At 37.6% G+C, this 12,853-nt stretch overlaps 1 protein-coding gene across 4 annotated transcripts in view; it reads left to right on the forward strand.

Moving 5' to 3' along the window:
• The window catches only part of LRCH1 (leucine rich repeats and calponin homology domain containing 1), a 123,634-nt gene that overhangs the window by 58,345 nt on the left and 52,436 nt on the right, over positions 1–12,853 (forward strand). For all 4 annotated transcript variants that reach the window (XM_080612862.1, XM_080612863.1, XM_080612864.1 and 1 more), the window contains 3 exons: positions 1,503–1,647; positions 4,094–4,220; positions 12,562–12,667. In XM_080612862.1, coding sequence (XP_080468988.1) covers positions 1,503–1,647; positions 4,094–4,220; positions 12,562–12,667 — 378 coding nt within the window. The remainder of the gene's footprint in view (positions 1–1,502; positions 1,648–4,093; positions 4,221–12,561; positions 12,668–12,853) is intronic.

Below are 12,853 nucleotides of genomic sequence, written 5' to 3' on the forward strand. Positions count from 1 at the left end.
TTGGTTGAGATGATCAGTTTCATCAACACTGCTGTTTGGGTCAGCAGGGCTGTTCTCAGTTACTGCACTCACATGCCATTGGTGTTGTCTTGGCAGAGGATGGAATAATGAAACCAACTTCTTGTTGAAAGCAACGTGATAAAGCAAAGTGAAAGCTGACAAAGGGAATAGTGCACTGAATTTCAGGTTGCATTGCAGGAGACTGGAAGAAAAATAAAAATGATAAAACCTTCCTACTCACAGTAGTTGTGCTCTCAAGCTGTGCCTCTGCACAGCAAACTGATAAGTCTGGAACTGCCAAAAAAGTTAAAAAGATCTTCAGGTGTCTGCTTGTTTGTTCATAAAAGCTAAAAATTGCTTTATATCCCTAAAGAGAGGATGCAGATCACTGGTGCTCTGGTAATATGCATGCTATATTTTGGATGCTTCTCCCTTTACATATTTAAGAAAGTAAGCTTCAAAATAGGCTTTGAAGGGCTGGGGAAGAGGCTTAAAATAGCAGCAGTGAAGAAGTGAGGAGAACATTAAGTTCTACTCTTTCCTTGTATCCTTCCCATCAGATGTTTCACTTTTTTGCCTAAGTACATTCCTATTCCTTCCACATACAACAGGTGACCATTTTTCAGGTCGTGGTATGGGTAGGTGGCAATTTTGTGGTTTGTGATGATCTGTTCTGTTTGTGATGTTTGTTCTGCAACACTTCCAACATTTCTTTGAACCCAGTTAATTCATTTGAATGCTGGCATACATTATTATTTTTATGACTAGAGCTCACATAATTATTATGATACCACAGTTTTCATACTGTGGTAGCAAGGGAACAAAGCTCAGTAATATTTCTTCCTACTGATTTTCCTTGTGTCTGTGTGCTCAAAATGAGAAAGAATGAATAACTGGTCAAAACCTTTCATTCTGTGGGTACAAGCATTCACTTGTAGGACTGGAATCCATTGTTGTCTTCTGTGTACTTAGATCCATTCCTGAAGGTCTTCACCATTTTTATAGGTAACACTATTTTATAGTTGATTGAGATCTAGGAAATACAGGTCAGTTTTAAGAGTTACCCAATGAACTTTTAATCTATTTATTTAAAGAAATTAAGGATATAATCCTTGTTGTTTGCTTTCTCTAACCACTGTTATTATTTGCAGATGTCTAGCTCTGTATTGACTATATCTTTGGGTACACTGTGTGAGCTTTGGAATCTGTACTTGATTCTGTCTGCAAGTATTTCCTCAGCATATTGAGTCCTGCAAATAATTACTTTTTATTAGACTGAATGAATTTTAATTGGATGTTTGCTCTTTTATACTCAGTCTGCTTCATTTCAAGATTGTAAAGGTTAGCAATAGTTTTATTTTGCATAATAAAAACACTGACTTAATTTGCTGTCTCACTGTAGGATTACATTTATTTCTTTCTTTTAATAAAGAAGCATAGCTTTTCAAAGTATATCTTTCAGATGATTCAACAAATGTGCCTTCTTTTTTTTCTCTTTTCAGATTTATCCAAGAATAGATTAACAGAGGTTCCTACGGAATTGTGCCATTTTGTGTCCCTGGAAACACTAAATCTATACCACAATTGTATTAAAATTATACCAGATGCCATAGTAAACTTGCAAATGCTAACTTACTTAAATTTGAGGTAAGTTTAACTTTGCCACAGTTTTTGTTTATTTGCAAATATGTAGAGCTTTTTTCTGTCTGCACTTTATGTGTTTCTGGAAAAACTGACTACGTTTTTCATTTTATTGGAAGGGTAATGCAAAAACTCACTGGCTGTAGATACAGCTCATTGTAAATGCCAAAATGTAAGCCTAATTGTTTAAAGAAAGACCAAGTAATATTAATCTTTCTTTCCCTTATTCTTCTAGCAAATTCAGAATGCCAGTCACATCAGCAGTTTCTTTGCAGTAGAGTATATAAAAACTCTAATAGTGGAGCTATAATAATCTCATCTTTGAGAATGAGGTTTGAGCAGGGGCAAAGTATCTCTTGGGCTTTTAAATTCAAGCTATGAAGGCTTGATTCTCAGCTTTCTAAACAACTGAGGATGTTTCTTAAGCCTTCCTGTATTGTTGCTATACTGCAGTTTTGGCCACTCTGCAATGCTAATTATGGCTCTAGAAACTGAAACGGAGTAGTGTGTCCTGGGTATCTGCTGCTATTCCTGTAAGGAATAGGTTGTGAAAGTCTGAAATAATGTTTTAGATATACATAAAGAAACTAAGACTGGATTAAATTATTATGTTTATATAAAACATCTTAGGCAATTTCTGAGTTAGAATGAACTCAGAACTCAGTGTGGTGAACCAGTGAATTAGAACTCAATGTAGTGATGGAATTGTGTGAGTCATCACAAACCCAGAATAGTTACAGAGTTAGTATTGGGTATCACAGTAAATCAGACAAAATAAAAGGAATTTTTTCAAGTTTTACTGAGTAAGGTCATTTCACTCAGTTTAAAATCTCCTCTTTGCTTGGTTGTGCCTTTCTGCCATGTTATTTGAACAAAGTAAGTGGTATTCTATTGACTTTCTAACCATGTTGCTTCTTGGCAAGAAGAATCACAGATTTAAAATGTGTATTTTTCTGCCTATTACCAGCATTTAGAAAGTGGTGCCAAGAGATATACATAATCTTTGGGCTTTGGTGGATGATGTTCATCTTTTATTTAAAGAGATTTCTTTTAAACTAATGATGATATATTACTCACTTGCCCTGATTACATGCTGTTCCTTATCTCTGGGTGGATTGCTTCTGAGTTCTGTAGAACTTGAAAAAAAGTCGTAACTTTTTTTTGTGTCTGATCGTCTGCACAGTGTAACTTTTTTAGATTCTAGGCTTTCTTGTGTTGAGTTCTTTAGAACTTAAAAAACCATTTCTACCTATTTTTTTTAAATAACTTGTCTGGGTCTTCTGTAAAGACATAGAATGGAGAATCCTCGCTCCACAAATAAGCATTGATTCTTTTTTTCAACTACTGCTGAGTAGTAGTTGGATTTCTCATTTTTAATAAGCTTGGGTTTGTTATTTGGTACTTGTATATATCCTGGCTTATGTAACAGTGATCTAATGATAGTTTGCTTTGTTAAACATTAAAAAGAATGAATATATGTCTTTATATGCAGCTTTGTAGCAGATGGCTGGACTGGCAGCTGAAGAACTGGTTTGACACTTGTAGAACTTAGATTATTTATTTATTTGTTTGTTAATGTTTCTTTGTTTCCCTTTGTTTCAATTCGGTGTTGCCACTCTCCCTGAGATTACACAGGACAATTTTTGCTATCTGTTTTCAGAGTTCAGTCATGCATATTTGTTCTGTGAAGCCTTAACAGTCATGCAGAAGCTAAAATGGTTCTTAGTGGGGTATCACTCTAAGTTACTGTTCATTGCTTTCCTACAGGCTAATTCCCATAAAAAAGAAAAAAATGTATTTTAAGAAAACCTTCTAATATTCTAGGAAAGGCAGCAATTAACGTGTTACTCTGTTGAGTTTCTTCCCAGAATTGGTCCATAAATCAGAAGAAATTAATATTTTTAATCATCTGGAGATCACAAAAGGTCATTGCATTTGTCATCTTTTAAGTTCCAGCTTCCTGAGTAATTGTTACGAGAATGAGAACCTAAATAAAAACTTGAAAGCTTTTTTCCAAATTTTGCCTTGTCTTGCAACTCCTCTTCATGAAAAAAGTCTTCTCACATTCTTTCTTCTCCCCCCCACAAAATATAGTATGAAGAATAAAATGGCACATATCACTTAAACTTCAAACATGCTTTAAAGAAATTGAGAAAAGAACCATTTTATCTGTAATTTATTAATTTGTTTTTCAGTTGGAAAAAAAGACATCTACTTAAATTTATATAGTGCACTTTTCTTCCCAATGGTAAATTCTACAATATTGTTTAGTCAATAATGCAGGTGTTTTTGATGTGCAAATGTTTTTGAAATGCTTGCCCTTTGAAAATTTAAATTTTAACTGCATGACCCATGGGAATGAAGGAATTTTATAACTTTCACACTTTATGTGAGTATATACTAGAACATCACTGGTGGTTTTAATGTTTTGTTTTGTTTTGTTTTGTTGCAGTCGAAATCAACTTTCTTCTTTGCCAGCTAGCCTGTGTGGTCTTCCTCTGAAAGTCTTAATTGCAAGTAACAATAAGCTAGGTTCCCTTCCAGAAGAGATAGGTCAGCTAAAACAGTTAATGGAACTGGTATGTTACAGATATTTTTTTTTTTTTTTTTTTTTTTTTTTTTTTACTTTTTATTTTGACTTCATTTGTATTTAATTAGAGTAAAATTCACTTTACAAATAGATTTGAACAAATGCCTAATACTATAATGTGGGTTAAAAAAATTAAGTTTTGAATTTCTCAAGTGTATTGAATAATAACACAATAATAGTTTCCTTTATGTTCCTCAGGACCCTTCTGAATAACATCACTGCCCTTGGTTCATTCAAAACTCACCTAAGTTCATCACCTTTACCACTGGCTCCCTGTTTTGCTATATCAAGTTAATAGTTGTGGCATCAAGCTCTGTAAAGCTGTGTTAGCCTCTGTAGTACCCCCTTCTGCTTCCTTTCCTTCTGTTATTAATATTGGCTTACCATGTTGCATTCCACTACTGATACTGGTCTTATCAGTCTATTTTCACTTTATTACACTATTTTTGTTGTGCGACCTTCGTTTCCTGGAATACCTATCTAAACAGATCTACGAAATTATTATATTCCTCTTGTATTCAAAACTGTCCACATGGCTACTGTTTCTGCAAGCAGTAGATTATCTATAAAACATTGTGTAGTAAATGAGAATATGAAAAAGCAAAAAATGTTTGGTACCTTAACTTAAAATTAATTTAATTGCATATGTTTTTGTGAAATTTGTATGTGGAATATGTGTGTAAGAGAATGCTTCCCTTTCTCTCCCTTCATCTTTTGTATATGGTAGGCTGAGACTGAATTTTCTATGGCATGTGTGTTACATTATTTCTGTTCACCTGGACCTCTTCAGATACAAATTGACAAGCTACATTTTGACGCTGCTAATTTATGCATAGTAAAACAATTATATCTGAACTTTCTACCAACTGCTGATGTCTCCATTGACAGCATTTATCTTGCCCATCTTTCTGGTATTTGAAAAGTGCCTGATTATCATGTTGTTATTTATATAACAGTAGCCTCTCTAATAAATTATGTAACAGAAATTGAGCTGACCTTTCTTTAGGCCCCAGTCCTGCTACTGGTTCTTTATATATGAAGTAGCAACTGTGGGGCTGTTTTCATTCTAGTATTTTTTTAGTACACAGCCTCCTGTGGTATCAGGCCTCTGTTGTTTATTACAATTAATCTGGCCATTGATGAGGATGGCAGGAGGTAGTTACTGTTTCCTTTCTGGTTTATACCCTAGCTAAAGACTACCAAATTTGTTTTGTTTAGTAAGCATTAGCAATTTATCTTATCAAATACTCTAAATTTGTGTGTGTGCGTGATGGGTTTAGATAGGTTATTGAAATGGTTTTTATTTACTTAACGCTCAAAAGAAGTATTAGGCTGTAGCATTGTTTCTGTTGTGCTTAAGATAGATACAATAAAATATTATGGTTCCAAGTCTATGTATAATTAAAGTCAGCAGTATTAAACACATTCTTATTTAGGGGATAGGATGACTAAATAGATAATAAACAACAGTTGGAACCTTTTAGTGCTAGATTGCTTCTAATTTAAATGCTGCCTAGCTTGTGGGCGGGCTTATGTGAAATAATTGAAAGACTTGGCCTGAATTCTGTCTGGTGAAAATAACTCCTTTAATTTGTATTAACTGAGGTCTGTAATAATATTTTCAGTGAAAAGCTGCTGAAATGCTTTCATCTCTAATTTCCCCTCCAATTTCAAGTTTGAATCCTCTTAGTAAGGTGAACTGCATTGTAGTTGCTCAAAGTGTTTTATTTGTTAGTAAGAGTTTGTACGCACTTTAGTCGTAGCCCTGTCCTGGGTTCAGCAATAGCAGTCAATTTTTCTCCTTCTTAGTAGCTGGTGCAGCGCTGTGTTTTTTGACTTTCGGCCTGGGAACAGTGCTGATAACACCGATGTTTTTAGTTACTGCTCAAATGTATGGTCTGATCAAGGACTTTCTGAGTCTCATGCTCTGCCAGGGAGGAGGGGAAGCCGGGAGGAAGCAGAGACAGGACACCTGACCCAAACTAGCCAAAGAGGTATTCCATACCACAGCACGTCATGCCCAGGATGTAAACTGAGGGCAGTTACCTGGAAGGGCTGGATCACTGCTGGGGTCGGGCTGCGTATTATCAGTCGATGGGTGGTGAGCGGTTGTATTCTCTTCCCTTGTTATTTCCTGTATCATTATTATTATTGGTGGTAGCAGTAGTGGTTTGTGTTATACCTTAGCTACTAAACTGTTCTTATCTCAACCCATGGGAGTTACATTCTTTCTATTCTTCTAACCATCCCTCTGGGAGTGGGGGAAGGAAAGGGAAGGAGTGAGAGAACGACTGCATGTTTTACGGCTGAGCTTAAACCACGACAAGCCCTTATCCTTATTTTAGAATTTTGAAAAGTTAAAAACTAAAAGCTTGAAAATCAATGTTGATTATGTTCAAATGAGATAGGATTTGTTTTGGCTTTTTTAAAAAAATCACACGTTTAACTTCTGGAATTCTCGATTTTCATATTGCTTTCCAGTTACAGTATAATTTCATTGTTACTCTTTTGCATGATAAAAGCAATAATCCCTGCTCTAAAAATATTTCAAATGAGAGGCTATAGCAACATTTCTCCTTGGCAGCCTGGAAGATTCATGAAAATTGAAGCAGGTCTGATACTAGTTCTTTGTGATTAGAAGGGAGTGGGAGGGAAGTGAATAACAAGGTTTTGTTAAGTTTTGTATGGTTCTGTTCAGATGACCTGATTACTTAGTGTAATGCCACCATGAATGTTTGCTACATTTTTAGTGAAGTAAGTTGCATTATTTAGCTGGAAATGACTAAACTGTGATGTATTGGAAGAAGCAAATAATGGTAGGATTAAGAGGCAAGATCTGTATTGGCATATATGTTACAATGCAGTTTAGATAATAAGGTCATCGGTGTTCTAAAATGAATAAAAATGAAAAAAGACAAAAAGAAAAAAACAAAACAAAAAACAAACCCTGATGAAGTCCTTTTGCAGTTGTTCCACAAAACATTCAGCTGTGTGAGAGCTGTGCCAGCCTCAGTAGCATGTGGCCTCCAAGTAGGACTGTCACCCGGCCTTCTGGCAGGGCATGCTGCTGTTTTGGTACATACACAGTGCTGACATGGGGCTGGCCCAGGGGATTGATCCTGAGAGGTAACAAATACCACCTGATTGCAGGCAATTCTTTTATCACTAAAACTTTGCCAAGCACCCTCAGGTTCCCAAAGTGTTTCATGAGCTGCATTCAGTAAAATCTGTGTACATAGCAAATGGGTTTTATTTTTTGTTTTCACCTAATTTTTGGCACAAATTCTTTTAAATGTTAGGGTTTTGGGTTATATAGATCTGTCAGTTATCTTACAAGCATCAAAATAACATATACATTATTCTCCCTGCAGAGGTATTACAGTTATTTGCAAAATTTGGTTGGGAAACTTACTTTTATTTGCAGCTGCATAATTCAAATTATACTTCTATCAGCCAGGAAGATGATTGCAAATCGGGTGTGAAGATAATTTGAAACTTACTTTCCATCAAAGTAGTTGGGCAGAGATGGCTCAGTAATTGTACCCCAAACTATCAGATGTACAGTAAAATTCTGTTCTCCATCCTGTCACTTCTGCCTTTTTCAGGTAGCAACCTTCTCCATCTCTGGGATACTGCCGTCTCATTTTGAAAGCCTTTAAATCTCTCAGCTGGGATTTATGTCCTTCACCTTATTCATCTAATCTGGGCCAGCACCCTGACCAAGTGGGACCTTCTGCCTTCTGTTGCCTAAAAGGACCATATGCTCATGCACCCTGTAACTTCTTTTTACTGTTCAGTATGGCTTGCATGTGACAAGCTGTGACAGAATCCACGTGATTTTCAGGGTTAACAGCTCAGTCAGGAGCCCCAAATTTAAAAATGGATGTAAGGAGGAAGCTTACATCAGCATGGATGGTTTGGATATTCTTCTGTGTGTGTTAATAAATACATTAATATGTTAATATTTATGTTTATATTATTCTGACTTTCATTGGTTAAGACCATTTGACCTTTATCATAAACAAAAGAAAAATGTTGATAATTTTAATTTTGGTTTTACACCATTTTCCACAGAAATGTTGAACTGAAATACTCCTTATGTATCTCTAATCTTGAGAAATTATGTTGTCATGACAGAAGATGGTGTAACTGATGAGAACAAAGTAGAATTAATCCAAGAAGTCTGACCTTCAGCAAGCACTAGCCCTTTAGAAATTGAATAGGTATTTGCACTTCAGTTGGCTGCAGATGTCATCATAGAATCATAGAATAGTTAGGGTTGGAAAGGACCTCAAGATCAGTTCCAACCCCCCTGCCATGGGCAGGGACACCCCACACTAAACCATGCCACCCAAGGCCTCATCCAACCTGGCCTTGAACACCACCAGGGATGAAGCATTCACAACCTCCCTGGGCAACCCATTCCAGTGCCTCACCACCCTCTCAGTAAAGAATTTCTTCCTTAGATCCAATCTAAACCTCCCCTGTTTAAGTTTTAACCCGTTACCCCTTGTCCTGTCCCTACAGTCCCTGATGAATAGTCCCTCCCCAGCATCCTTGTAGGCCCCCTTCAGATACTGGAAGGCTGCTATGAGGTCTCCACGCAGCCTTCTCTTCTCCAGGCTGAACAGCCCCAATTTTCTCAGCCTGTCTTCATACGGGAGGTGCTCCAGTCCCCTGATCATCCTCGTGGCCCTCCTCTGGACTTGTTCCAACACTTCCATGTCCTTTTTATGTTGAGGACACCAGAACTGCACACAGTACTCCAAGTGAGGTCTCACAAGAGCAGAGTAGAGGGGCAGGATCACCTCCTTTGACCTGCTGGTCATGCTCCTTTTGATACAGCCCAGGATACGGTTGGCTTTCTGGGCTGGGAGTGCACACTGCTGGCTCGTGTTTATTTTTTCATTGACCAACACCCCCAAGTCCTTCTCTGCAGGGCTGCTCTGAATCTCTTTTCTGCCCAACCTGTAGCTGTGCCTGGGATTGCTCCAACCCAGGTGTAGGACCTTGCACTTGGCATGGTTAAACTTCATCAGGTTGGCATCAGCCCACCTCACAAGCATGTCGAGGTCCCTCTGGATGGCATCCCTTCCCTCCAGTGTATCAACCAAACCACACAGCTTGGTGTCATCAGCAAACTTGCTGAGGGCGCACTCAATCCCCCTGTCCATGTCACCGACAAAGATGTTGAACAAGACCGGTCCCAACACTGATCCCTGAGGGACACCACTTGTTACCGGTCTCCAGCCGGACATCGAGCCATTGACCACAACTCTTTGCGTGCAGCCATCCAGCCAGTTCTTTATCCACCGAGTGGTCCACCCATCAAATTGACGTCTCTCCAATTTAGAGACAAGGATGTCGTGTGGGACAGTGTTGAATGCTTTGCACAAATCCAGGTAGAGGATATCAACTGCTCTGCCCCTGTCCATCAGTTTCGTAGCCCCATCATGGAAGGCCACCAAATTGCTCAGGCAGGATTTCCCCTTAGTGAAGCCATGCTGGCTGTCACCAACCACCTCCTTGTTTTTCATGTGCCTTAGCGTGCCTTCCAGGAGAATCTGCTCCAAGATTTTGCCAGGCTCAGAGGTGAGACTGACTGCTCTGTAATTCCCTGGTTCATCCATTTTCCCCTTCTTGAAAATGGGGGTTATATTTCCCTTTTTCCAGTCGTCAGGAACTTCACCTGACTGCCATGATTTTTCAAATATGATGGCCAGTGGCTTAGCAACTTCATTCGCCAGCGCCTTCAGGACCCGCAGATGGATTTCGTCAGGTCCCATGGACTTTTGCACGTTCAGGTTTTTAAGATGCTCTCGAACCAGATCCTCTCCTACAGTGGGCCTAGGGTCTTCATTCTCACAGTCCCTGTGTCTGCCTTCCAGGACTTGGGTGGTGCAGTCAGAGCATTTGCCAGTGAAAACTGAGGCAAGGAAGTCATTAAGAACCTCAGCCTTCTCCAAATCCAGGGTAGCCAGTTCTCCCGATGTCTTCCGAAGGGGGCCTACGTTGTCCCTAGTCTGTCTTTTACTTGCTACGTACCTGTAGAATCCCTTCCTGTTATCCTTAACATCCCTAGCCAAGTTCAGTTCTAACTGGGCCTTAGCCTTCCTCACCTGGTCCCTAGCTTCCTGGACAACATCCCTGTATTCTTCCCAGGCCACCTGTCCCTGCTTCCACCTTCTATAAGCCTCTTTTTTCCTTTGAATTTTCCTGAGCAGCTCCTTGAAGCTGTCCATGAAGCATGTCCATGAAGTGGAGTTCCAAACTCCTGATTACATAGTTGCTTTAAGAAATTATTATCTTGAAAGCCATTAGACGTTTGACTTGATAGTATTGCTCCCATTAGTGCCAAAGTAATGGGAAAGATTGTCATGTACACTCGCATGAAGTCTAATAATGATCAAGAGTAGAAGTATAACTAGAAATAATGTTACAGGTCTTTGTTTTTCATGGCTATTCAAGCTAATATAAGAGTTGGACTGCAGTGTATAGTAGGGTAAAGGATACTACTGTCTGTAGAGATCTTGTGAATACTGACATGGTGTCATAACAGATTAGTCGTACTAAGGATGTGTTGAAAGGCTGTAAGTTGACTTTGGTTTTGAGGCTATGCACTGCCAGGCTTTTTCCACTTCCTTTAAAATTCTCTTCTTCTGACTTGTTTTGATGTGTGTGCTTAAGTGCACTTGGTCTAAAGTTTCTCTGTCACAAGGTGACTTTAAATTACGTGCTCTAAAAATTGAGTATCTAATTATGAAGTTGTTTAAAGTCTGTAAATTAAAAATGGGACAGTAAAACTTCAAAAATAAATGATCTGGGATCACTGCAATTAACCGTACGTTGTAGCAACTTGGGCAAAAGATACTCTCATTAACTGGGATTTTTAATTTCCTTGTCTAAAAGCTGAAATAATTTCCTGACTCTGTTTTGACAAGGGAAGGAAGCTTTGGCAGTGGTGAGATTCTGTTACAAGAAGAATCTTGTTTGATACATCGAGCAGTATTGCCAGATGACATTTCACTTGTACTGTCATTTTTCTGTTAACTAGTTTTTAGGCTTGAAGATAGGGAGTTAATGCTTTTTCCTAGCATGAAAGCAACTATCTTCGAAAAGGTGACTTGGAAATCTGACTGACTTTTAGAATGTTTGTAGTCCAAGAGCTCCCCGGGACTGTAGAAATCCATTTGAAACAATCAAGAGAGTAGGAGCAAATGTCCTAGAAGTATTGCGTGCTCAATTCAGGAAAACTTGGCATAACCTACTTACTCTTATGCTATGAAATACTGTTTCCTTTTTTTTTCATTGCAGAAATGGAAGCATAATTGGGATAGTACTCAAATTTGCAGTTTGCCTGGGATGCAGGCAGAGATTTCAATGTCCTTTTGATTTCACTTTGAGTTTCGCATTTGGCAGCAAAAATGATAGCTACTGTCTGCAAACTATCTAATTTTAGACTGACTTGATTCAAGGAGTTGATCTTTAGTACGTTAGTAGCAGTTTAGGTTCTTCCTACAAATAGTGTTAAAGCGTATATCACAGTAATACTACAGTGTATCAACTTTTTGCTTGAAATTATGCTCACTATAGCCAGACCCTACACTTTCAACTTTTTTTATAGCAGTTACTTCTTTAGGAATGCTGAAATGAGGATGTTTGTCAGTTTTATCCAGATTATTATACCAGTTGTATTTAATCACCAAAATAAGACCTACTTAGAATCTGTCTAGGCAGTTAAGAACTTTTATAATAATACATTGAATATCTATATAATAGTAAGCAAGACCTGTCCAATTTTTTTATGACCTACTGTATGATGTGACAATCAAATAGATGCCTTTCCTGAGCATAAATACAGAATGATATTGTCATTTTATCTTTTATTTTGTTTAAATATTCCCTCCTGAAGAACAGGAACGTTTTTTAAAAATCAGATCCACACATTAGCAGTTTTATATTTTATCCAAACATATTTGGTTATATAATCGTGGTACTGAGTTGTTCCTATGTATAAAAGTTAGGGGAGGAAAAAGGTAGAACATCTTAAGCAAATGGTTTTGAATGTTTTGATAGAAGTTAAATTAACTCTCAAAAGTAACTTTACTCTTTTTAAAAACGATTTTGCTCTGGGTTTTAAGTAATGTGTAACCGTTTTCTCATGTACCTAGTTTTGTATTGTGAAGACACGACTGAGATGGTTGCATGTTTTCGGGTTAATAAAATGCTAGAATGGTAATAGCAGATTAGCTACAATTTCACATCTGTATTATTTAATACTTAGGAGCGAAAAGCTCATTTTTTTTTCTATTATTACTCTTTTGCTGTAGGATGTCAGCTGTAATGAAATCACAGCTTTGCCACAACAGATAGGCCAGCTGAAATCTTTAAAAGAACTAAATGTCAGAAGAAATTACCTCGAAGTTTTACCCCAAGGTAAAAGCAAATAAATGAAGATTCCTAATATCTATATGGTAGCTCTTTTTATTAGCATTTTGAAAGCATTTTTTAATCCTGTTAACAAATATGATTAAAAAGTAATTACTTTATGATAAGATTTATTTTGTTTGAGTTTGCAGAATGTAACATTCAGTGGTACTCACTAAATAACAGTGTGAGAGC

This window comes from Psittacula echo, assembly GCF_963264785.1.
Source record: "Psittacula echo genome assembly, chromosome: 3".
Taxonomy (NCBI): domain Eukaryota; kingdom Metazoa; phylum Chordata; class Aves; order Psittaciformes; family Psittacidae; genus Psittacula; species Psittacula echo.